We start from the raw sequence: 27669 nt of genomic DNA, 5'->3' as shown, positions 1-27669 counted from the left end.
AGTGTGTGTTTTGTTATCGCTTACGTTGGACGTGTCAACGTAAAAGTGAAAATAAATAAAGATTTAAATAAAGAACTCAAAAACTTGACAGTGAATGTGTTCAAAGTTTTTATTTTAAAATAAATTTGCGTTAATCGTTGCGTTTTTCGATTGGGAAAAAATACGTGATTTCAATGGAAATTTTTGAATTAGTTCCGTTGTTTTTTCTTTATGATTTAATTGAGTAAAACTTAAAAGGGCTGTGATAAAAATGTTAAGCGTCTACCGCGTCAGAATACGGTACGTGACTTTGAATTCGAGATGACAGCTGTCAAGTCACAATGACATCTTGGACGAAGGAGTTGGATGAGGCGGCAGTGCTGGCCACGAGAACCGGCCATTGGCATGTGGTCTTATTCTACCTTCTATGTGGCCTGGCCGCAATACCTACCTCGTTCCTGGTTTTTTCACAAGTGAGTTTCGTTTTGATTATGAGGATATGTATTGGGCGAGTCTGGTAAACGCATTTCCCTTTGCGTTTTTAGTTTTTTTTTTATAAACTTGCTCGCGAGATCTTCTGTCTAGTTGTATTTAAATAGATTTCCGATCGAAAATATAGGGGTGAAATCGAAAACTGCCACAGTCTACCTTTTCGAGTTAAAATTTCGTAACCCGTAATGGAAATCAAAAACATGAATCGCAGTACATTGCGTGCATTAGAAAAACTTTGAAATTTATTTCTACAACATCGTTTTTTTATAGCTCTGTATTAATAAACGTAGCTGCCATCTTCAATATTGGGAACGTAAACTTGCTCTTAAAATTGTACTCAACAGTTCCGCGTTAAAAGGTAAGATGATCTCAATGGATGTTGTTATTCAAAAGTAATCAATCATGGGACAGCGTATGTCAAGTAAGCTCGGTTCCGAGAAACTCAAAACTTTTTTAATTCAATTTGATATAAAGATGTAGAGACGAGATTGTAGGGCGAATTCTAATGGATTTTAAATAATAATTTAAAAAAATCACTCGTAACATCGTAATCTTAATAGATGACTGATATTGACGTTCATTTTTATTTTAAAATAAATCTATTGTGCCAGTTTGGACAGATGAAAAAATACGGATCTTCTCACGCACTATCCAAAATTCCTTCCAACATTTTTTGTTCGGGAGTTTTCAATATGTTTTCGGGGCGCTAATTTTTTCCAATTTACGAAATATACTATAGAGATTCAGCTACGATGGCTCTATCTGAACATCGGATGGATACACTCTACCCTTCTCGAAATACTGTTCCTATATCACTACAATATGTGGCTTACCCATATTTCCCCAATCCATTTATGAGTACCGGTGGTAGATTGTATTCTGGATCAATGATAAGACCAATAATAATGATAGATTCATCCTGCATGTTTCTGTCGTCAATCAAACCCACAATGCGTTTCAGTTTGAAGCGTAGAACCGCTCTTGCATGCAACTTTGACATTGGTAGGACATTTACTGGTGGTAGGAACTCTTGTGAGCCCGCGCGGGTAAGTACCACCACCCCGCCTATTTCTGCCGTGAAGCAGTAATGCGTTTCGATTTGAAGGGTGGGGCAGCCGTTGTAACTATACTTGAGACCTTAGAACTTATATCTCAAGGTGGGTGCCGCATTTACGTTGTAGATGTCTTTGGGCTTCAGTAACCATTAATACCAGGTGGGCTGTGAGCTCGTCCACCTATCTAAGCAATAAAGAAAAAAAAAAATTGTGTCTATATTATCCTCAACACTTGCTGATGCTTGAATTCCTTTGCCTATTTTTGAGAAGTAGCAATACTGGAATCGTTTGCCTATTTTTGACGTTACAAACAAAAATGGCCGAGCTAATGTCATTCCTGTAACAAGTTATATTTTATCACGCTCACGCAACCGGATAAAATCTACATACATTGACATTTAAATTAAATATAAAACAAATGAACTATTGAATTTACTCTTTTCGGTGTGAGAGCACAACTTGTATAAGCTATAGACCCAATTTCATATCAATCTCATAATCAAATTAGCAATTTAAGTTTCCTATGTTCTATCGCCTTAAAACTCCTCATTATTATCATTATTTTCTTGTCATCATCGTATTACGATAAGACTATGAATGTCGCTAATTCCTATCGTCATTCCCAGCTAAATCTAATCAGACTTTGATTTAGCACAAAATTAATTATGTACGTTGGATGTAGTCGTAAACTCATTTAAGCCCCAATAGCTACACAAAACGGGCCATAATTTCGTCAAAAAAAGCTTTCACTGAAACCTGTTGCCAAAGATAATTAAAAAAAGCTTACTTTTTTATTACTTTTTTACTGGTGGCAGGACCACTTGTGAGACCGCGCGGATAGGTACCACCACCCTGCCTATTTCTGCCGTGAAGCAGTTATGCGTTTCGGTTTGAAGGGTGGGGCAGTCGTAGTTTTTTTTTTTTACTGCCTTTGTAGGCAGACGGGCATACGGCCCACCTGATGGTGAGTGGTTACCGTCGCCCATGGACTTCAGCAATGCCAGGGGCAGAGCCAAGCCGCTGCCTACTGCAAACTATACTTGTAACTATACTTGAAACCTTAGAACTTATGTCTCAAGGTGGGTGGCGCATTTACGTTGTAGATGTCTATGGGTTCCAGTGACCACTAAAGTGGCCACACATCTAAACTACAAAAAAATAAAAATGCAGTTTGACGATCTCCTTTTCCCACCTAATCAACCTGTTTGTAACGAGAGTTCGTTACAAATACGAACACACGTTATTTTAAAAGTAACTCTACTGCGGTGGAGCAATCATCTGAAACAATCAGAGAAATAGTTTTGCTACCCAAGTAAAACATTAAGGAAAAGCACCACTTCGATAAAGCGGCACGACACGAGAACCCTCTCATCGTGGCCGCCGGTAACTACATTCCCGATCCTGCGGACAGAATGGAAAGCAGTCGACGTCGCCCAAAACACGTCATCTCGGATCCTCCCGATCCACTAACGGTGCTTTTAGGTACTTCAAGCACCGGTCACCGTTCTCGTCGAACCCGTCGCTTGCGACGAAGGGCTCGACGAGTAAATTAACTCTCAGACACAGCCCACTGAGTTTCTCGCCGGATCTTCTCAGTGGGTCGCGTTTCCGATCCGGTGGTAGATTCTGCGAAGCACGGCTCTTGCTAGGGTTCGTGTTAGCAACATCGTCAGGTTTGAGCCCCGTGAGCTCACCTACTAAAGTTAGGGTTACGCTGACATAGCCGCTAGGGCTATCAGCTTAGGTAGGAAAAAAAAAAAAAAAAAGGAAAAGCATTGCGTAGGATTCTCTTATCTGCAATCATAATAATATTGCGGATGCTCTACCAAGTATTTTCATTTCCAAGTCGCGGATTGGGCTTTGTAGCCGTCGTAACTAAACGAGTCAGACTTGAGTCATGTGTCACAATGACAGAGGTTTTGTCTTGTGTTATTCTCTATAGGAACCAATAATGGCTTCAAGTGAAACGGGACGTGAACATAACGAGACATTAAAAAAGGAATAAATTTTATTTGACCTTGGATAGTGCCATCTTTGTCTACATCGATATGATTCGGGATGTTTGAACTGATCGATTTAATGCAGATTTAATGCATTACGGTATATTACAAACGTAATATAAGCAGGAAAATAAATCGTATACAGTATTAGGACCACTTGCCAATCGACTTCATTTTCGGTTATGACCGTCGGTACTGGAACCATTGTACCATGGTTCACTTGCGGACTAAATAATAATAATGGTTGGTTCGAAGTAAGTATCAGTTGAATGGAATATTTGAAATGTATTCAACTGATAATTATCTCTATATATAAAAATGAATTGCTGTTCGTTAGTCTCGTTCGGAAGTCCAGAGAAGGCTTAAAAGGTAGATAAATATGAAAATGCTCGGAATTAAATAAAAATAACAATTTTGTTTTTCCTTTGATGTGTCCCCCGTCGGTCTTTTATTTATCGATAGAGGCTCTACAAAGTCTGCCGGGTCAGCTAGTTTTCAATAAATGTATCTTTTTTATTTGATTGGTTTTGTTAATTTTAAGCATGTTTAAATGATACTATGTACACATATGGACTTGTTGTTGTTGTCTGAAATAAAATAAATCATTCATTCATTCATTCATTTATAAGCACAATGATCTCTTAACACCATAATAAGAGAGGAAAAAACATCCGTATTGTATTGCGGACAAGAACTAAATTATATTTTATCCATTCCCATTTCGGGTTCACGTACATATTTCAATGGAAGGAAACAGTTATTTAGCTCTTTCGAAATCACGAGTATTTGCATCAGTGTGCTTAGTGCGAGTTTTTTAACGTTATCGATAGCGTAAAAGCTACCCCCTTTTTGTATGAAGTTTGAACAGCGCCCCTAGCGGCAAACGTAGGCAAACGATCCCATTCCATACAAACATACTGGTGGTAGGACCTCTTGTGAGTCCGCACGGGTAGGTACCACCGCCCCGCCTATTTCTGCCGTGAAGTAGTAATGCGTTTCGGTTTGAAGGGTGGGGCAGCCGTTGTTACTATACTGAGACCTTAGAACTTGTATCTCAGGGTGGGTGGCGCATTTACGTTGTGGATGTCTATGGGCTCCAGTAACCACTTAACACCGGGTGGGCTCTGAGATCGTCCACCCATTTAGGCCATAAAAAAAATATGAGCTAACTTTTACGCTATCGAGAACGTTAAAAAGCTCGCACTAAGCACACTGGTCCGACGAAGCGACGCAATAAAACCAGTGCGTTCCCTTTAACGAAGTTAATTGTTTCTCGTTCGTCGCTATGTCCTGATTATCATATTATCATTTATGACACAGTATGTTATGATCTCTCGACAATCGAAAAACAAGTGCATCGGGGTTACGGCGCCACGGATTTACGATGTTGTTAATGGCTATGTTCCGATATGCACTATGCGAACAGTGCTCTTACTGAAAAGACATTCGTTCCGTCATGGACTGAACGTATACAGTCGCAACGTCCTAAGGAAATAATATATGACGTCATAATTCTTGGTTATTTTTCTACTGTGTACACTGGTCTTTTTTTATTGCTTAGATGGGTGGACGAGCTCACAGCCCACCTGGTGTTAAGTGGTTACTGGGCCCATAGACATCTACAACGTAAATGCGCCACCCATCTTGAGATATGAGTTCTAAGGTCTCAAGTTTAGTTACAACGGCTGCCCTACCCTTCAAACCGAAACGCATTACTGCTTTATAGGCTACCTGTCTGGTTGCAGTGTTGACCGCGGTATCCCCCCTACCTCATCCGGGTTCTGACTTCGCAGGGGATCGGACGCTTGGGCGAAGAGTGCAGGGGAGTCGTTTAGTGGGTGGGCCCTAAAATTCCTTGGGGCCCGCGGTCTGCTCCCAACACCTTGCAGATCGTCAAGTCCCACATACCCCGCGCGCCCCCTAGGCGCGGGGGCCTCGCAGGAGGTTCAGCACCCAGCCCGAAAAAAAAGGGTGGTGATACCTACCCGTGCGGACTCACAAGAGATCCTACCACCAGTCTTTTTGATTGAAGGTGCTCTTAGTGCTTTGATCGTGTGATGATTTTTAGCGTGCAAATTAATGAGACTAGTGATCACCCAGTAGTCGAATTTCGACTATAATTAATTGAATTGATATAAGCTTGAACATTATTCGGTTCTATTGTCAAAGATAAAGACAACCAATATTAAACTATTCTCAATTTGACCACAGATTATATAACAACAAACAAAAGAGTATATGTGCGTGGGTGTGTCAAAAACATGGTAGTGTGTGTAATATTTTTTTTATTAATTTAATGTATTTTTTTTAAATATTTAAAGAATATATTTTCGTTGAAGTGAAAACAATTCTAAAAAACGACAGATGACAGTATAATATCCTCTGTTCCGTTTTAAACAGTAACCAGTTTAGTTAACTATAAAGCAACGGCTGCACAGTATACTATAATAGATTGACGTCACACTTACAGTGCTCACAGTGCATATCGGAACATAGCTTATGTTTCGAGAGATTATTAATATTTCATCTTCTACGGCTTGTATGGCCTATTGGCGAGTAACAATGGAACTTCAGACTTAAGTAATGAAATTAAGGCTTCATTTGACTTGTGACATTGAAAGTAGATACTACATTTTATTTTTTTGAGAATCCATTCGCTTAGTTCGTGTGAGTTGGGTATGACCGTCGCGCACTCTAAAACTTGAGGTCTGTGTCTCAATCTTATTGTATAACGTATAACGTACTCTTAAAGTCGAAAATCCATGAGCGTTTAAGACAGAAACTAGCATTTTCAACCGATCGTTCGTGTTATTCTGTTTGTGCTTAATGCGAGCTTTTTAACGATTTCGATAGCGTAAAAGTTAACTAAAATTTGGATGCAGTTGCAACAGCGCCCCTAACAGTAAACGTAGACAAACGTTCCAACTCCATACGAATTAGAGTTAACTTTCACGCTATAGAGAACGTTAAAAAACTAGCAATAAACACACTGGACCATTGACTGCCAGGTCTATATCATATGCAATGTTTTTTTTTTATTGCTTAGATGTGTGGACGAGCTCACAGCCCACCTGGTGTTAAGTGGTTACTGGAGCCCATAGACCTCTAGGTTGTAGGACCTCTTGTGAGTCCGCGCGGGTAGGTACCACCACCCTGCCTGTTCCTGCCGTAAGCAGTAATGCGTTTCGGTTTGAAGCGCAGGGCAGCCGTATAACTAAACTGAGACCTTAGAATTTATATCTCAAGGTGGGTGGCGTATTTACGTCGTAGATGTCTATGGGCTCCAGTAACCACTAAACACCAGGTGGGCTGTAAGCTCGTCCACCCATCTAAGCAATAAAAAAAATAAAAAAAATACGTGTGGCATTCGGGAACTGCCGCGGTAAAGCTATTGCATAGCATTTTTTATCACCTTATGCAATTATAATTAGACAATGATAATTTAATATTAAAAAAATAATAAAACAAGACCACGCTATATTAAACATTAATAAAAGCAAAACCTTAACTGTCCCCTTCACACTCATAAGCTAGACCGCGCGAGAGAGAGATGGGCAGACTTTTCATGATGCGCTTGCAGTGTGACGTCACGCCACGCGCTTATTCACAAACACTACACAAGCGCAACGTGTGAATGTGTTGTTGGGTGTAAGGTTTTTTCGTTACGGAATTTCATGATTCGGTCGCCGTGCTCAAGGCCCGCGATAAAAGCTATGCAATAGCTTAACATTTTGGTAATTAATTTACAATTGAAACTTAAAGCGCCTATGGGTGTCGGCAACCACTTAATACCAGGTCAGACGTGTATGCAATAAAAAACAAAACTGAACTTTAATATACTTTAAATCATTCCAGGTGTTCACAAACGCTACTCCCGAGCACTGGTGTGCTCCACCTCCAGAACTCGAGGCTCTGAGCCTTCCACTAGACCTGGTGCGCTCTCTGACGATACCAAAAGTACCAGGAGAACATAGCTCGTATGAAACTTGCCGTGAATACGCCGTTGACCCGCACGCGTTGTTCCAAGAATTGAAAGAGTTTGTTGTAGAAAGGTAGAATATTTTTGTGTAGCTATAAAATTTTATACAGGCAATTTATCTTTAATAATATATCTTTATTCTTCAGAATTCCCGATCTTTTAGAAAATTCCGCGAAAGAAAACTGACGCGTGACGTCATTTGGGAAACGTATATGAAAAATAGACGAGAAAAAATAATTAAAAGACAAAAAAAGCAACACAATACGCACATTTAACGGCTGTCTGGTGTAGTGGTAAGTGGTCACTACACAAGGGGGTCGCGGGTTCGAATCCCGCCAAGGGAAGATATTTGTATGGTAAATATAAATGTCTTTTCCAGGGTTATGGATGTATATTAAATATATGTATGTGTATAATAAAAATCTTACATTTATTTGCGTTATCTGATACCTGTAACACAAGTTCTTTACGAACTTATCACGGGACCAGTTAACGTGGCGTGATTGTTAGTAAATATTTATTATTCATTATTATTATTTATTATGTATTTCTAAATTTCATTTCCATATGCTACAAGTTTATCTTACTATATATATAAGATTATTAGGTATGTTGTTTTATTTATATGTATTATATGTTTATTAAAATAAAACTTCAATGTGTTGCTTGTTATTTCGGACAAAGAAACGACATTTAAAGTTTATTTATAATCTAGTTAGAAATTATTTTTCATAAAATTTTATACAATGACATAATATTTATCTGTCAAGGCTTCTCCACTTTACAGCACATGCGCGGACGTTCCGGCACATGTCGACAGCGCATGCGTGACATAATTAAAATTAAAGAAAGGAATAACTTTCTTTACATCTCCCCTCTTAAAGTAGAAAATTCACACAGAATTTTCTTTAAATTAATTCTTTTTCAATTTCCTCATCTTCATTTTCTTCTTTTACGACAGGAACTGGAATAAGTTTTGTGATATGAAATAGGTTTGATTCTGTTTTTTTATGACCTGTATCTATTCTATATATTGACTTTGAAATTTTGTTTATAATTTTAAAAGGTCCGATTTTCAGTTCATCCAATTTTTTTCTGTTAAGCTTGTTTCCATTTTCCACATACACCATATCTCCTACATTAAATTCATAGTATTTCCGATTTTTGTCGAATAGTGTTTTATTATAGTCATGAGATTTTATTGTATTCTCAAGTGCGATTTTTCGGTCATTAATCCAATCATTATTGTATTTTCCTTGCTTTAATTCATTTGGTACGACAGTAACATCCGTTCCATATAAAAGATAACTTGGTGGATAGCCAGTGACTGAGTGATTAGTATCATTATATTTATTTGCACATTCCTTAGCTATTCTGCCGTGCTTGTGATATATACAGTAAGTGCCTTGGAGACACTTTTGAGAAAAACGCGTTTAAAGATTTCAATTTTACTTTTGACGTTTCTCACGAAGTATAAAGCATAACTAAGTTTTTATAATTTTTTAAGATAAATATAGGCTTTTGTAAGAATTTGCCTATTATTATTTTTATTCAGAAATAATATTTAAATTATAAAGCTTCAAAAATTATTTATATTAAGGAATTAATAATTAAAAAAAAAATTTTTTTTTGCATTGGTACAGTAAGTGTGTGACTTACTGTAACAATCTTTAGTTTGAACTACATACTGCAATTATGATTATGGAATGAGGTGAATGTTTAAATAGAATAACAAAAATTGCACAATTTGCCTAATGAAACTTAATCACTTACTGTAATTATAGCTAGGAGCAATATGTAAACTTATGGCATCTACCATAAAGCACTGAAACCATAATTAATTACTCTTCCTCGATATTATTTGTAGATAAAAGAAACAAAAGAGATCTTATGAAACCACAGCTTAATAGAATAATTACACAACTTTGTTAATACTATAAAATTTTAAAATCAGTTCCATTTATTGAATTTTTTATGCATTGAGAATCATATTATAAACTAATTATAAAGAATCAATTCGTGTTTGTACAATCTCCTTCGTACATCACATAATCATAAACCAAATAAACTAAGCTCTGTAGGTATCTACACAAACAACACCTTTATCGTCCTATTTTTTTAAAATTCGTGTTTGTACTTCTTTGTACACAATAAAAAAATCACCAAAAATAAACACTTTGTTTCTAAAAAAACGAATACAGTTCTCTTTGGAATCTTTATAATAAAAATAAAAATATGTAGATTGACAGAACGCAGCTGCACAACCCTGATCTAATAAGGTACTTTAAAATCTTTAATAAGTCATTTAACCTCTTAAGACGGTTATTATGTACTACTAAACTATTATGTAGATTATGAAAACCTCGATACGAGAAATTATCAAATCAGTCAATCTTACAAATCAATAATATTAGCACCTGTGTAACAGTTTATGGTAAAATAGTAAATGTCCTTTAATTGACTAGTAATATGTAGGCTTACATAATATAGGCATATTAGGGGTTAAAGTATGAAATTGCCGATTTGACCTGAAAAATTGAAATTCGTTTTTTTTTCATTTAACATATTTATTTAATTAAAATATCTACAGTTATTATCTATACATTGCTACCATCTAATAGAAAGGTCATTTATGTCTTTGCGATAGAACTCTGGTGATCTAGATTCTACAAACTGTGTGAAAGCATTTTGTACTGCCTCCTAGGAAGAAAAGTTTTTATCACGTAGAAAATTGTCCAAATCCGAAAAAAATGGTATTCCGTTGGAGCAAGGTCTAGCAAATACGGGGGGGGTGACCAATGGTTTCTAATTGCAGTTCCTGTAGAGTTAAAACGGTTTCTCATACTTATACATATATTGGTAAGCTTTGCTTCAGGACACTGTTGCGGCGTTTGGCCTGGGGTCAGCCATTACATTTTTCGCTTACGGTTATCGTAAAGAATCGCTTTTCATCACATGTCACAATTCGATCCAATATTACTTCATTTCTGTATCGATTCAACAAGGCAACACAAGGTTCAACACGCGTTTCTTTCTGCAGATCAGTCAAATCATAATGCAGCCATTTTTCCCTCTTTTTTTTAATTTTATTGATTTGGTGCATATGAGTCAATATTGTTGATAAGGTAACATTAAACCATATCGCTAATTCCTGGGTAGTTTGGCTCGGATCACCTCTCACCATCTCTTTCAATTCATTGTTATTCACTTGTGTGGGCGGTCTTTTCCACGTGGTTCGTTCTTCAAATCAAAATTTCCATCACGAAAGTGTTTAAACTAAATCGCACGCTGCGTTCATTAGCAGTCCCTTCTCCAAACGCAACATTGACGCTGCGTGCTGCTTTTGCAGCGTTAGTTCCGCGTCGGAACTCTTATTAAAAAATCACTCGAATTTTCGAAGTATCCATCTTTCTTGTCTAAGCTGAATAATAAAAAAAAAATTGAAAGTCGATAATCGAACCTTACACCTGTTCACTAAAAAATCTCAAACCATAAAGGTTCTATATCAATTCGAAGTAGGTACCTATTACAATAAAACGGCAATTTTTAATAACCCCTGTTATTTAAAAAAATATATCTGAACTCAAAACTCTTCAGTTAATAGATTTGTTGCAGAATTCGAAATGTTTAACCAAAAATCTCTTCTATTCTCAGGCATCAGAGGTACAAGCTTCTGTATAATATCTACTTTACGATCTGCAGTGATTCCTCTGGGACTATTTTTAGACTTCACCTCAGGAAACTTTTGGCTCTTCACAATTTTAGCTTGTAAAAAATCCAATGATTGAAACATCTCATTATGATCTGTTTTATACATTAGTAATAATGAGCCCTCTCAACTTTAACTAAACACCTTATAATATTTGCAGTAAGTAACGTGTTTACCTAACATGTTCCAGACAAGTCTACGCATAATATGAAGTATTCCTTAATATAATTACAGTAGTGAATCTTGCTGTTGTTACGACTATGCATAAAAATAAATATTTTAGTTTGCTGACTTATCATATACACAGTAAGTTCAACTTACTGTAGATATGTTAAGGTTTAGTAACTAATGTTTTATTTTCAACAATTAATATAATAATAGTATGTGGTACTTACTGCTAATATGTTTCAGTGATACTTGATGAAAAATACTTATATCTTAAAAATAATAACAGCAAAATTACTTACTGTATCAATACATAGGAAATGGTTTAAACTTTATGAAAAAATCAACCGTATGTGCCCATACTGCAATTATAATAAGTATGTTTTGGCGCAAAATGTTTCTTACTGTAATTATGCTTAAGCTTATTTAAGTTTCTATACCACATTTTAAAATTTTAAATATACAGAAATGTAGATCTCAATCTCTACATTCCAAATATATACTTAACTCAATATCGACAAAAATGTGACTTACTGTATTTATCATAAGCACGGCAGTATTGTGGTCCAAGCTCTTTTTTTTTTATTTTCATTTATTGTACATCTGATCTTATTTATTAATGTCTGATTTAGCCTTTCGTTCAGGCCATTAGAGAATGGTGCATTTACGGCTGTAAAGACTAACGTTATTTGTTTATCTTTTAGGAATTCCTTAAATTCTTTTGAATTAATTCCGGGGTATTGGTCCGTGAGAAGTATTCCAATATCTTCAGTTTCTGTTATATTTGTAATTAGTTTAATAAAATCATTAGCGTTCTGGGTTTTTGAAGTTAATATGAAAGCATATCTTGTAAAGTGATCCACTAACAGGTGTAGATATTTCTTTGACGATCTTGAGCTTCCAAAACCTCCAATGGTGTCTATAGAGATTATTTCAAATGGCTTTTTAGCTGGGCCTAGATGAGACATAAAACCAAATTTATCATGACTTCTTGATTTATTTTTAATACAAGTTTCACAGCTTCTACTAACTTTCTTAATATTGTTCATCAAATTTTTGGCCGTATAGTGTGGACTTATTGTCTTCTGCATTTGACCTATTCCGATGTGGCAGAAGTTTTTATGTACTTCTTTTAGGAGTTTGATACTAAATTCTTCTGAAATAATAATTTTTTCTCTTTTTCTGACCTTTCTTAAGTATACTTTGTTTTTTTCAATTAATTTATTTTTATTTCTTTGTATATCTTCATTTTTATTTTGATCTATTAAAATATCTTGTAATTTAACCAAGTTCACAACTTTTAACAGTTCATCTGTATTTTTGTCCGATTCTAATACTGGATTCCTGCTTAGACAATCTGCTTCCAAGTTTTTCTTTCCTGGAGCATATTTTATTTGAAACTCATATTGCGATAGATAATATGTTAAATCCCCTAACTCTTCGTCTGTTCTAGATTTCAAATTCATGTTTTCTAGTGGTTTGTGGTCTGAATAAACTGTGAATGATTTACCTATCAACCAGTATTGCCAGTATCTCACAGCTTCTTTGATAGCAAAGCATTCCAAGTATATTGCTTTTTTTTTCTTTTGAGATTCATTAAGCTTTTTAGAAAAATAAGCCACTGGTTTTTCTGTTCCATCAGTCTGTCTTTGTTTCAATATAGCTCCAATACCTTCTAAAGAAGCGTCTGTATATATAATTATTGGTAAATATGGATCAAAAATTTCAAGAATTGGTTGGGAGCATAGCAAGGTTTTTACAGTCTCAAATGCTTCTTGGCATTTATCAGACCAAATGAATTTTTGGTTTTTTTTTAGTAAATTATGTAACGGGTCTAATATTTTTGCACGGTTTGGTATAAACCCATGGTAAAAGTTAATTTTTCCTAAAAATTGTCTAATATTTTTCTGTGTTCTTGGAACAGGAAAATCCTTTATTGAAATCAAATTATCATTTACTGGTTTAATGCAATTTTTTTGAATTATATGACCCAAGTATTTTACTGAATCAGAAGCAAATGTGCATTTAGTAAATTTTAACCTGAAACCTTCTGTTTTGATTGCTTCAAAAAGTTGTGTAAGATGGTTAATGTGATCAGAAAAGGTTTTTGAAAATATAAGAATATCATCGATAAAATTAACTGTAAAATCCGTCAATTTATACTTTCTAAGTATATTATGAAGTATTCTTTGAAAAATGGCTGGAGACGTTTTTAATCCGAATGGTAAACAAGTCCACTGATAATGCCCATCTTGGGTTACGAATCCTGTCTTATTTTTGTCTTCAATTCGTAGAGGGATCGACCAAAATGCAGAATTAATGTCTAGCGTTGAAAAAAAATTGCAATTCCTGGTCTTTAAAATTAGATCTTCAATTAAGGGAAATGGTTGAGCTTGAGGTACTACTATTTTATTTAACTCTCTAAAATCTATACATAACCTAGATCTTTTATTTTCTTCTTTTTTAAATGCTAATGTTACAGGTGCAGCGAAAGGACTGTAGGATTCTTCTATCAGCTTATTATCTAGTAATTTTGCTATTTGTGTTTCTATCTCTTTTTTATCTTCTATAGTGCACCTGTAGGGCCTCTTGCTACAATATCTATCCATTACTAAGTCGATTCTCGCTTCATACCCGTTAACAGTACCAACATCGTATTTATCTTTCGCAAAAACTGATTTATATTTATCAACCAGTGTATTTATTTCCGATCTTTGATATCGATCAAGATGATTTAATTTAATTTTAAAATTTTCTTCTTTTACATGTTCATTAAAATTTATTTTGTGTTCTTTTGTCGAATTATTGCTATCTTTATTATTTATTTCAATGTTTGCCTTTTCATGAGTTGTATTTTCTTCTGTTTTATTATTTAGGTAAAATTTCTGTGTTATTTGTAGATCTTCATTTTGTATTAGTTTAAAATCTTTTATTAAGTCTAATCCAATCAGAAAATCATATTTGAAGTTTGGTTCATCAATTATGTATACATCAGCATTTTTTTCCAATTCAAAGATTTTTATTTTTAAGGTTGTCAAACCACTTGTTTTTTTAACACCATTAATTGTTACTAAATCTGCTTCATTCAAACTGTTTCCTTTTCCTTTTAACTTTAGTATTTTTGAATTAATTAGAGAAACATTTGAACCAGAATCATAAACCCCATATATTTCTAGTTTATCATTCAATAGTAGTTTGACATTAATTAATGGTGTTACTATTCGTTTTTTTGAACTATTTTTCACCTTATTGTAAGCGGCTGTTTTCAATATTTCCTTATGATAACTAATTGCTTGTAGCTCTTCAGGTATTGAATAGACTTTATTATCACTTGTGGTTATTGAGGTAAGCGAAAGAATATTTGATTTTCCATCACTTCCAGGCAATAGTGTAAATTCAAAACGTAGTTTATCCATCTTTGATTATAGTTTATAAACAAAAATGTCGTTTTATAAGATTATTAGGTATGTTGTTTTATTTATATGTATTATATGTTTATTAAAATAAAACTTCAATGTGTTGCTTGTTATTTCGGACAAAGAAACGACATTTAAAGTTTATTTATAATCTAGTTAGAAATTATTTTTCATAAAATTTTATACAATGACATAATATTTATCTGTCAAGGCTTCTCCACTTTACAGCACATGCGCGGACGTTCCGGCACATGTCGACAGCGCATGCGTGACATAATTAAAATTAAAGAAAGGAATAACTTTCTTTACATATATTTACTTGACGTTTTCAGTTCGAAGGCTATCAGAGAAGGAGGCGCGTTACATGTCGTGAAGACACGTAAATTGTTTTTGTCCAATGACGAAAACGAAAGGAAATTGCAGGTAAATTATTGCTTAATGACTTTCAATTTTTAAGTTCATGTTATCTTATATAGACCCTTATCATTAAGGCCGTTTGTGAATGTGTGTTAAGTATATCATTGCTTGAAGAAATCTGTATCGGAATTCGGAATGTAATCACTGTCTACTAGTACACGTCTCAAGATGTAAGGTGGTTCCGGTAACCACTTAACAGCAGGTGGGGGTTCGTTCGTCTACCCATCATCTAAACATTTAAAAAGACACTTTGTACGTAAATGACAAAGGGAAGATCTTCCACTGAGCGGGTGAAATTGCACGGTAGACCGACGGTCCGAAAGTTGTTTTTTTTCCTACCTATTCTGATAGCCATGAGAGGATATTTCAGATTCTCCTTGACGTATAGGTGAGCTCACGGGGCTCAAACCGGAAGTGTTGCTAACACTGTCCCTAGCAAGAGCAGTGCTTCGCAGAATCTACCACCGGATCGGAAACGCGACCCACTGAGAAGACCCGGCGAGAAACTCAGTGGGCTAACCGAATGTTGTTGTTCGGAAATTGTATATATGTAAGATTATCTTGAAAATGTCGTAAGCGAGATTCAGACATCTGTCAAAGGTCTTGTGTTGTATGATGGCTACCCGCTACAAAGCCATTACTAATTCAATCATTAAATATTGTATCAAGGTAATATTATTAATAATAATAAATAAATATTACCCTAAATGAATATATTACTTACTATAAGTCAGCAACTTACTATAAGTCAGTGAGATTAAAAAGTTAAAAAGAAAACTCCGTTGAAATTCATTATTTTAAAGTAAGTACACTGCATTCTTGAACATTTATTTTTATTTATTTTTTATTGCTTAGATGGGTGGAAGAGCTCACAGTACACCTGGTGTTAAATGGTTACTGGAGTCCATAGACATCTACAACGTAAATGCGCCACCCATCTTGAGATATAAGTTCTAAGGTCTCAGTATAGTTACAACGGCTGCCCCACCCTTCAAGCCGAAACGCATTACTGCTTCACGGCAGAAATAGGCAGGATGATGGTACCTACCCGTGCGGACTCACAAGAGGTCCTACCACCAGTAATTATGCAAATTATAATTTATTATACACATACATGTATTTAATATACATCCATAACCCTGGAAAAGACATTTTTTTGATATTTATCATAAAAATATCTTCCCTTGGCGGGATTCGAACCCGCGACCCCCTTGTGTAGTGACCATCTCACTTACCACTACACCAGACGGCCGTATTAAAATAATAATAATATAATAATAAGAATAAGACTAATAATAATACAATTTTGGAAACTATAAAAAGAGGTTAGGTTGCTTAAAAAACACAAAACAATATTTTCTTTAGTTTTCGCGAATCGTAATAATAAATTACTTTTCCGGTTTAATGTCGTGTTTGTAACTATCATTATCGATATCGTCTGCGACCACGAAAACTGTTTAAGAAAACTGTGTGGAGTATTCGAAACGTTTCCAATACTTTACTGGTGGTAGGAAATCTTGTGAGTCCGCACGTGTAGGTACCACCACCCCGCCTATTTCTGCCGTGAAGCAGTAATGCGTTTCGGTTGGAAGGGTGGGGCAGCCGTTGTAACTATACTGAGATCTTAGAACTTATATCTCAAGGTGGGTGGCGCATTTACGTTATAGATATCTATGGGCTCCAGTAACCACTTAACACCAGGTGGGCTGTGAGCTCGTCTACCCATCTAAGCAATAAAAAAATAATTTAATATGATAATAATAAAACGAATTTAGTCGTAAAATTAGTTTCGATTAAAAACGATAGTCCGTTCATGGATCTTATTATAGTGGAATAAGAGCAATTTAGTTGTTTTTAATTGTAGATCTCCAAAGTGGAAGGAGCTATTCTATCGATCAGAGATAACTCCACGTCGCCGTGTTCTCGCGGCTGGACTTACAGCACAGAACATTACAAAAGGACGCTTGTTACTGACGTGAGTTTTATCTGAGAAAATAATTTTAATGGTTTAATTCGATAAGGCTATGCGTCATGATAATCGCCTTATCGTTGCCACCGCTGACTACTCCCCGACTCCTGATCACGCAGGAGCCAGTCACCGTCGACGCCCTAGACACGTCCTTACGGATCCATCAGATCCAATTACCTTTGCATTAGACGCTTTCAGCTCTAACACTAGGAGCAGACTTAGGGATCTTGGTAACCGTACTCGTCGAACTCGGCAAAGAGCTCGACGTGCAACCTAACCTAAACATCAGCCCGCATAGTTTCTCGCCGGATCTTCTCAATGGGTCCCAATTACGATTCTGTAGAAGCCTAAAAAAGTTATTAGTCTGAGTATTAAGGGTGGTAGGTCGCATTGCAAGCCATTGTGTAACTTGCTTTTCTGTTTTTAAAGGTGGAATAGCAATTCTATAGTACAATTGAGACATCATCTTTGGAGCACGTGACTCATATAGTTATTAAATGATTACCGTATAAGCCATCACCAATCTTGAGATACGAAGTTTTTGTTTTTTTTATTGGTTAGATGGGTGTACTAGCTCCCGGCTCATCTGATGTTAAGTGGTTACCGAAGCTCATAGATATCATACCACCTCACCTTGAGACATGAGTTCTAACTCTTTGTTTTTAAAGTACAACGGCTGCTCCACCCTTCAAACCGAAACCCATTACTGCTACATGGCAGAAATGGGCAGAATGGTTGGTACCTACCTGTGCAAGCTGCACACATGACGTCTAATGTCCCAGTATTCCTTTTCCAGACTGGGGCTCCTTTTAAATATCGTGTATCATGAAATTACATTTCGAACACTTTTGTAAAGTAAATAAAAACCATTACTTCCAGTTTTCCTTGGTCTGTGACAAGGAATGGCTGCCTCGGACCAGCAATACCCTGTTCTGGGTTGGCTCCATCTTCGGGAACTTATTCTTCGGGTGGATGTCGGACAGGTATATGGTGATTAAAAAAAAGGATGATTTTTACACGCTTTATATTAGCTTCAATTGTATGTATGTTTGTATGTTTGTAACTGACTCCTTTAGACGCGATTTTGACCCACTTTAAGCGGCCAGATTTTCTTCTACTCATATCTGTCAGAAAAATATATAACTAGTCAGGTCATAAGTATTGTCACACAGTAAAAACTTTTCTTTTAGAATGCTGGCCACAAAAAAGTTTATTGAATTCGAATTTCGAATTGTTCATGAAAATAAAAATGTATACTTTTAGAATTTTACTCATTTTTAAATATGGAGTGGACGCTTAAAGAAGACCGTGTTGCAGTTATTGCGTTGCATCGTTGCGGTTACGCGCCTATTCAAATTTTTAACATACTGAAAATTTTGAATATAACCAAAAGATTCGTTTATCGTACCATCAAACGATACAATGAAGACTCTAGTGTAGATGACAGGTCAAGAAGTGGTCGCCCTCGGTCTGTTAGGACTCCAGCAGTGATAAAAGCTGTGAAGGGGCGAATTCAAAGAAATCCCAAACGTAAGCAGAACCACGGTGAAAAGGGTGTTAAATGAAGACTTAGGGCTTCGAGCATATCGAAGAAAAGCAGGACATCGTTTGAATGCTCGTCTAATGGACCTGAGACTGAAGAGATGCCGCGCTTTGTTGAAGCGGTACGCGGGAAAAAAATATCGGGAAATTCTTTTTTCGGATGAAAAAATTTTTACCTTAGAAGAGAGCTACAAAAAACAAAATGATAAGGTGTACGCACACAGTAGTGAAGAAGCGAGCAACCGTATTTCGCGTGTCCAACGAGGTCATTTTCCATCCTCGCACATGGTATGGTTGGGAGTTTCTTATTGGGGCTTAACAGAGGTACATTTTTGTGAGAAAGGTGTAAAAACGAATGCAGTTGTGTATCAAAATACAGTCCTGACGAACCTTGTGGAACCTGTTTCTCATACCATGTTCAATAACAGGCACTCGGTATTCCAACAAGATTCGGCGCCAGCTCATAGAGCGAAGAGCACACAAGACTGGTTGGCGGCGCGTGAAATCGACTTCATCCGGCACGAAGACTGGCCCTCCTCCAGTCCAGATTTGAATCCGTTAGATTACAAGATATGACAACACTTGAAGGAAAAGGCGTGCTCAAAGCCTCATCCCAATTTGGAGTCACTCAAGACATCCTTGATTAAGGCAGCCGCCGATATTGACATGGACCTCGTTCGTGCTGCGATAGACGACTGGCCGCGCAGATTGAAGGCCTGTATTCAAATCACGGAGGTCATTTTGAATAAACTTTAGTGTCATAAGAATCTATGTTTTGTTAAGTTCATTTTGGTATATGAATGGTTACATAATGAATAAACTTGTTTCAATTATTTTACATTAAACATGTGACAGAATTTATGACCTGACTAGGTATAACTAATAGCACCATGCTTTGTTTTAAATAAAATATATTTTACACTTACTTCAATTTAAATTTATTAAAATTTATTTTCTATTTTTAGTTGAATTTTATATAAAGCGTGTTTTTTAAACTATTATTTATTCGCCTGTCTTTAGTTACACCGTCTCCTTCATTCGTTTCTTTTTACTCGTATCGGATCGCCAAAAGTATCAGCATTATATGGACGCGGCTATCGATACTGAGGTCATACCCATATCAATGTCTATTTAGAAATAGATTCTCTTTAAAACGCTAAAAGTAAGAGAGTCTATGAAGACTTAGTTCATATCCCTAGAGGGGTAGTGCTATTCACTTTAATGTCTGGTCTCTAGTCGCCCCTTAACACCTAGTCTTAGAATCAACGGGGCAACCGAACAAAACTTTAGCCAAGACCTCAAAGTGGCCTTGTTGAGCTCAATCAAAGACTTTTTCAATCAATCAATCATTTTTTCAGTTCATTTCCCTAGAGGGACTATAATGTCTGGTCTCTAGTCGCCCCTTCACACCTAGCGTCCGAGAATCAACGGGGCAACCTAAGAAAACCTTAGCCACGACCTCAAAATGGCCTTGATGAGCTCAATCAAAGACGTTTTGTTTCAATCAATAATTTTTTTCTCAGATACGGTCGACGTCCAACGATTCTACTGATGATCTTCCTGGAAGTTCCCCTGGCGATATCCGCGTCCTTTGCCACCACCTACTGGACGTATATCGTGCTGAGAGTGGCCGGAGGACTATTCTTCCCGGCTCTCTACCAGCTACCTTTCATACTGGCCTTGGAGCTTATGCCTCCTGGCAGGAGAAACATTGCCGGTATATTGTTATCTATGATTATCTGATAATAGGTAATTTTAATCCATTTAAGCTAATAAGTAAATACGGGCTTTGGCGCACTTATGGCCTAGTGGCTCCAAAGAAAAGTCTCGATCTTCTCGGCCCCAAATGCTACTGGGGCTGTCACACAAAATACCAGCTAAAACATCGTGGGGTTGATTCAATTTCCGTTCAGAGCATGTGGTATCAACAAACGAAAATATTTTTTATTTTCTATTTACTACCACCACAAATTACTATATTATATTTTCAAGGAATTGTCGTCGGGATGCTGTTCGCCACCGGCATGTGTCTGCTCTCCCTGCTGGCCTACGCCGTGAGGGACTGGTACCATCTGTCGCTGGTCACTAGTCTGCCTTTCCTGCTGCTGTACGGGTGAGTGTCAGCCACAATATCTGGTAGAAGGAATCATCGCAAAATAGGGGTACCGGGTAAGTTTAAGAAAAATGTGTCATAGCGCAGTCTGCGTGAGGGCTGAAACTGGACCACTGGTGGAGGTTATGGGGCGACCGGAGGGGATCCAGATCTTGCGGCGCGCTACCAGAACTCCAGCGAGTCTAGTTGTCATGTAACACGCGAGCATCTTGGTGGCGGCGTATCGCGTTCTGGTCCAGCGGGGTATTCGGGGACACTAGCAACACTGTCCGGGGCGGCTTGGTACTTATCTATCACTAAGTGTAGGGGCCAGTCCTAAGCTGGGAAACAACGTTAATGTCACAATATCTACGGCATTCGGTAACCACTTAACGCGAGCTCGTTTTATCGTAATGCTATGCGCGTTTCAGATATTACTGGCTGATACCAGAGTCTCCGAGATGGTTGGTCGGCAGGGGTCGTATCGCTGAAGCTGAAAAGGTGCTACGGGACCTCGCTAAGAAAAACGGAATACGGTTACGGAAAGGGTTCCTCCTGGAGCTACACGTGAGTAGTTTGGCTAAAATAAATCTCATGTACCTACAGAAGAGAAGGAAAATCAGACTGGCTGTTGCGAGACCACACGCGGGAGGCATTGTTGCTACTCCCTTAAGTCTACGGGCACGAAATTTGCGATGGCCGAGCGATGGCGACAGCGGGGCGACGCGACACGGAGCGGGTAGGCAGCGATATCTCGCGCGGGCACGAAACAAGCTGGCGAGCAGTCGCGCTCATACAGTGTTGTGCCAATCATGACTTTATCTCGAAAAGAACTATTGGAGCCTAGCCTCCTAATGATGGAATTATTATTACTTAGAGATGGTGTTCATCCAATAAATCAACGAAAACTCAATTGGGAAGAATTTTCAACGCTTCATTACGAGTTAAGGTGTTGTCGTGGCGTGCAGCCTCTTTGACAGGACATAAGACCTACAGCGACTAGACATAGATACAGACTAGACTTGACAAGAATTCGAAAAGAAATGTTACGAGGGCGTACGTGACTAGCGGCAGACAGTACATTTTTTGACTTCTTAAAAGACTGACACAAAGACGACAAAGAACGAACCGACTATTCTCATATACGTATAAAAATAGTCGACAAGAGAACGAATCGACCGTTCAAGTGTCATTCAATGAAATTTTAAATTCTTTGTTAAATTATAAATTCCTCATTATCAATTTCCATTACTAAAATAATAATTCAACACAACACTGTGTACCCGCGCAAGCGACGAAACCAAACTAGTTTGTTCTCGTCGCTTCCGCGTCGCCCTCGCCCCATCATCGCCCGTACATCGCTCGATCGCCCCGCTCCGCCATCGCCCGTTTCGTGCCCGTCCCCATACTGTGCAATGCTTTTGTATACATCGCCGTCGCGCCGCTGTCGCCATCGCTCGGCCATCGCAAGTTTCGTGTCCGTAGACTAACACGTAGACTTAAAGATTATATTTCACTGGCCAATTCAAATTGTTTGCCACCCAGTATATAACTATCCAATGGATGGACAACCTCACGACCCCCCTGGTGCTAAGTAGTTATTGGCGCCCATAGACTTCCACCACGTAAATGACGCCACCCATTTGGAGACAAGAGTTGTAAAATCTGTTACATAGTACAACGGCTGCCCCACCCTTCAAACCGAAACGCATTACTTTACTGCCGAAATATGCAGGGTGGTGCGGATTGACAAGGCGTCCTACCACCAGTAATTACGCATATTATAATTTTGCGGGTTTAATTTTTGAAGTGAAAACTTCTTTAGAATCGTTGTGATTTCAAACCGGATGCAACGGAAAAAACGACAGGTAAGAGACACAAATACAAAAATGTGTAGGATGAAGTCAGCAAAGAATGAGACAGAAATATACATACTATTTAATACAGCGCCATCTGTGAGATTTTTTAATACTAACGTGTGTATGAAAGCTCTTGTAGAGAATTTTAATTTAGGATTATACGTGAAATTAAAATATCAATTCACAGAGGGCGCTACCTTACAATTATTTACTAATGACAAAATTTTACATATACTTAAGACGTTTAGGATAATTGTATTTTAATTTTGGAAGGTTTCACTTCTACCACGTGTGAATTGCACACATGTAATTTTTTTTATTACACGATGTCATTCCTTGATTGTGAAAGTCAATCGTAAACATTTGTCGAGTACGCATTTCATTAAAAAAACTGGTACCTGCTTGCGTTCGAATGCCTTATCTTCTCCGAACGTCTTATCTTTTAGGCCACTACGACTTCTAAGAAATACATACACACTCCTGAGATACTTACAGAACCTTCTTCAATTTTCGCGAGACCTAGATATAATTAAAATAACTATATCTCACAATGTTAGCCCGATGTGGGAATCGAACCCACGATTGGCGCAACAGTCACCGAATCAATAAAAGTACTTTTAATCATACATTTAGTACATTTCTTGGATCGTCTGACAAAATGCTCCTTGAAGTTGCGTTAAGCATAATGAGACTTAAATTCCACAGAAGAAAACAAAAGAAGAAGAAGATGCAGCAGAAATGTCCTGCGTGTCCAACGCGAATGGGCACTGCGGCAGAATTACGAAAGATGACCTGGACAGGAGGATCAGCAACATGCTGACCTTCCGTCCGGATCTTACCAGGATCGCAGAAACAGTAGGAAGTAAAAATGACGATTTAGAACGAACTTTCGCGCTGGAACTCACCGAAAGAGAAATCAAATCTAAAACAAAAGAATACGAAAGAGACGACAATAGGGAGTTCAATGAAGAAGGTAATTTATTTCGTACATTAGTCGATGCATCGTTGGCTATCTTCTATCTTCTTCTATATATATAAAAATGAATTGCTGTTCGTTAGTCTCGCTAAAACTCGAGAACGGCTGGACCGATTTGGCTAATTTTGGTCTTGAATTATTTGTGGAAGTCCAGAGAAGGCTTAAAAGGTAGATATATAAATGAAAATGCTCGGAATTAAATAAAAATAACAATTATTATTTTGTTTTTCCTTTGATGTGTCCCCCGTCGGACGGATTCCTTTTATTTGTTTTAAGTTTATTTTATACAAAAGTTGAGGTATTTTATTTATTAATTGAGGCACTACGAAGTCTCCCGGATCAGCTAGTCACTAATGAATATCGATAAATGCCTATCCCATTTAAATTAATTAATTTTTCAGCAGATTCGCAGCAGAAGTGGACTCAGACGGAGTTCAAGTCACCTGGAGATACATTAAGAAGGAAATCCTTACAGCTTGTTAGTAAGATATTCATCCAGGAGGACGAAGTAGACGTGATGGAAAACAAGAGAATGGATGATCAGAACTCGGAGGGCGACTGTAAGGCCTCCCCACTGGATGTGTTCAGATACCCTAATCTCAGGAGGAAGTTCTTGATTTTGACTTTTGACTGGGTCTCTCTGGGCGTGGTCTACAACAGTCTCAGCTACAACACTCCTAACTTGGGCGTCGATGATTACTTGGCGTTCTTTATTGGTGAGGCTTTTGCTAAGTTGCATGCGAACCGAAAATCCACTTAAGTCTCTGAAGAGAGCACGCTAGCAGCCCGTGGACATCACGACGACTAACTGCTACCTTTGGGACATGAGGTGCAGTTTAACCCACGTCGGCTCTCCCTCCCTTTAAATTGAAATTAAATTGCTTCGCTACAAAAATAAACAGGTTGGTGTTACCTGCTCGTGTGGACCTACAATACCTTACCATCTACTGCTATTTCCTTCTAAGCAACAAGTTTTCACACTTACTATTATTAAACCGATTCTTGTCGTGACGTCCGGAATTAACGAGTTCCTGGTGCCCCGGCGTGCCGCGGTCACGGGTAGACTCACCCCACCGCTGCCATAACTTTTACTGGTGGTAGGACATCTTGTGAGTCCGCACGGGTAGGTACCACCGTCCTGCCTATTTCTGCCGTGAAGCAGTAATGCGCTTCGGTTTGAAGAATGGGGTAGCCGTTGTAACTATACTGAGACCTTAGAACTTATATCTCAAGGTGGGTGGCGCATTTACGTTGTAGATGTCTATCGGCTCCAGTAACCACTTAACACCAGGGGGGCTGTGAGCTCGTCCACCCATCTAAGCAATAAAAAAACCACAATAGTGTATACTTACTTAATACTTACTTTACTAAAATTTATTTTCTGTCCACGTTCAGTTTATGTTTTGAATTTATTTTTTATTTTTATTGCCGTATAGGCAGACAGGCATACTGCCCATCTGATGGTGAGTGGTTACCGTCGCTCACGGACGTCAGCAGTGCCAGGGGCAGAGCCAAGCCGCTGCCTACCGTTTAACATCGAAAGCGCCGCTGATCGTACAGTTTTGATTGTTCGGGTCCTTACCTTCAGGCGGCGCGGTGGAGCTCCCGTCCTACGTCCTGGCGTGGCGATGCATGGAGAGGCTCGGCAGGCGCTGGGTGCTCTGCGCCTTCATGTGCGTCGGCGGCCTGGCCTGTCTCAGCTGCGTGCTCGTGCCGGAGTGTGAGTCGACTTTCGATATTTCCCACTAACGACCACCGGTAACAATATGCGCTACCGTACAAGCTCCTTCCCATCTCGACTCATGTGGTCGAAGTTTCGAATGTTCACCAAACTGTAATGAACGTGTGTGGTTTGTTATTTACTCTCTGTATTGGAGGGAAACTTTCGCAGAGAAATAGGCAGGGGGTGGTACCCACCTGCGCGGACTCACAAGAGATCCTTCCGCCAGTAATTACGCAAATTATAATTTTGCGGGTTTGATTTTTATTACACGATTCTATTCCTTCACCGTGGAAGTCAATCGTGAACAATTGTTGAGTACGTATTTCATTATAGAAATTGGTACCCGCCTGCGGGATTCGAACACCGTTGCATCGCTAGATACGAATGCACCGGACGTCTTATCCTTAACAGTCATAAATAGCTCCAGTAAGACACGGTGCCCCGGATTAAACGGTACATTTCATGTCTATGGGCTCCGGACGAACTTAGATAGGCCTCGAACTCGTCTTCAGCAATGAGATTTAATAAACTTTATTAAATAAAGCAGGGGGTCAATCGCATTGAAGTAAGGCAGGTCGCGGCGCGCTGCTCTAAAGCGCCGCTTATTTAGATATTCCTCAAAGGGATAGGACCTACCAAAATGTAATCTCAGCACCATCATCACGTCGTCACGTCACGTCACGTCTGAAGTCGTCGTGGCCTAAAGTATAAAGATGTCCGGTGCATTCGTGTTGAGCGATGCACCGGTGTTCGAATCCCGCAGGCGGGTACCAATTTATCTAATGAAATACGTACTCAACAAATGTTCAGGATTGACTTCCACGGTGAAGGAATAACATCGTGTAATAAAAATGTAACCCGCAAAACTATACGTAATTTGCGTAATTATTGATGGTAGGACCTCTTGTGAGTCTGCACGGGTAGGTACCACCACCCTGCCTATTTCTGCCGTGAAGTATTTCTGCCGTGAAGCAGTAATGCGTTTCGGTTTGAAGAGCGAAGCAACCGTTGTAACTATACTGAGACCTTAGAACTGATATCTCAAGGTGGGTGGCGCATTCACGTTGTAGATGTCTATGGACTCCAGTAACCACTTAACACTAGGTGGGCTGTGAGTTCGTCCACCCATCTAAGCAATAAAAAAAAAACAAAAAAAGGAAGCAGTCACGTCCTCAGCACTGCGGGAGCGCCTTACGAGGAATACTTCCGAACCAAACGAACCAATCTCTTTCAGCGTGGCCCTGGATAACGGTGTCTCTAGCGATGCTCGGCAGGCTGTGTGCCGCGTCATCCTTCGCAGTCTTCTACGTGATGATCGGAGAACTACTGCCCACTGTATTGAGAGCCCAGGCGATGGGCACGGCCTCCTTCATATCGGGTCTCGGCTTACTGGCCTGCCCGTATATCGTTCACTTGGTAAATTCAACTTTGTTATTCGCCTTGTACTATTTTTTTTTATTGCTTAGGAGCCCATAGACATCTACAGTGTAAATGCGCCACCCACCTTGAGATATAAGTTCTAAGGTCTCAAGTATAGTTACAACGGCTGCCCCACCCTTCAAGCCGAAACGTATTACTGCTTCACGGCAGAAACAGGCAGGATGGTGGTACCTACCCGCGCGGACTCACAAGAGGTCTTAACACCAGTAATTACGCAAATTATAATTTTGCGGGTTTGATTTTTATTACGCGATGTCAGTCCTTCACCGTGGAAATCAATTGTGAACTTTTGTTGAGTACGTATTTCATTAGAAAAATTGGTACCAGCCTGGGGTTCGAGCACCGGTGCGTCGCTCAACACGATTGCACCGGACGTCTTATCCTTTAGGCCACGACGACTTCAGTTTTCGTTATAAATTTATTAAGAACCTCTTTGTAATTATGTAGTCCTGGTACTTAGTTTCCTATTTGTAGGCGATCTACGCTCGAGCTTTGCCGCTGATCATCATGGGTATACTGAGCGTCGTGGGCGGGATCACGTCGCTCTTCCTGCCCGAGACCCTGAACCAGCCTTTGCCTCAAACGCTGGGAGACGGAGAACGATTCGGAAGAGATTTCAAAATATTAAGTTGTGTCGAAAGACCGAAGAAATTACGACGCGTCGCTTCTGATGTCCTGGTACTCTGATCGCTTTTGAAGGGTAAATTGCAATTGAAAGATTGGAGTCTTCAAATGTCTCAAATGTCTCAAATTAATGTTCATGATAGAATAACATAAGCGTAGGATGATAAGCTTATAAATAAATATGTAAATATAGATGTTAGTCATTAAAGAAAAAAACAATAAATGTTAACAA

General features: G+C 38.4%; 1 protein-coding gene across 1 annotated transcript; it reads left to right on the top strand.

Annotated features, from left to right (window-relative positions):
* Window positions 1-27669, top strand: LOC114242479 (organic cation transporter 1). Its single transcript, XM_028173649.2, has 13 exons — window positions 1-452; window positions 7382-7578; window positions 15128-15218; window positions 17077-17187; window positions 18061-18164; window positions 20247-20440; window positions 20716-20836; window positions 21247-21382; window positions 23380-23647; window positions 24055-24366; window positions 25239-25370; window positions 26608-26789; window positions 27288-27669. The coding sequence occupies exons 1-13, from the start codon at window positions 321-323 to the stop codon at window positions 27498-27500; spliced, it is 2193 nt and encodes a 730-aa protein (XP_028029450.2). The 5' UTR covers window positions 1-320; the 3' UTR covers window positions 27501-27669.

This window comes from Bombyx mandarina, chromosome 20, assembly GCF_030267445.1.
Source record: "Bombyx mandarina strain Sakado chromosome 20, ASM3026744v2".
NCBI classification, from domain to species: Eukaryota; Metazoa; Arthropoda; class Insecta; order Lepidoptera; family Bombycidae; genus Bombyx; species Bombyx mandarina.
The sequence above is the reverse complement of the archived record's forward strand: the minus strand, read 5'-3'. Positions and strand labels throughout refer to the sequence as shown.

Bases quoted from the DNA above. Each gene is read 5' to 3' on its own strand.
- LOC114242479 (XM_028173649.2), top strand. From the start codon at position 321: ATGACATCTTGGACGAAGGAGTTGGATGAGGCGGCAGTGCTGGCCACG. The intron at 23,648-24,054 runs GTAATTTATTTC...ATTTTTCAGCAG, and splicing joins TAGGGAGTTCAATGAAGAAG to ATTCGCAGCAGAAGTGGACT. The intron at 24,367-25,238 runs GTGAGGCTTTTG...CCTTACCTTCAG, and splicing joins TTACTTGGCGTTCTTTATTG to GCGGCGCGGTGGAGCTCCCG.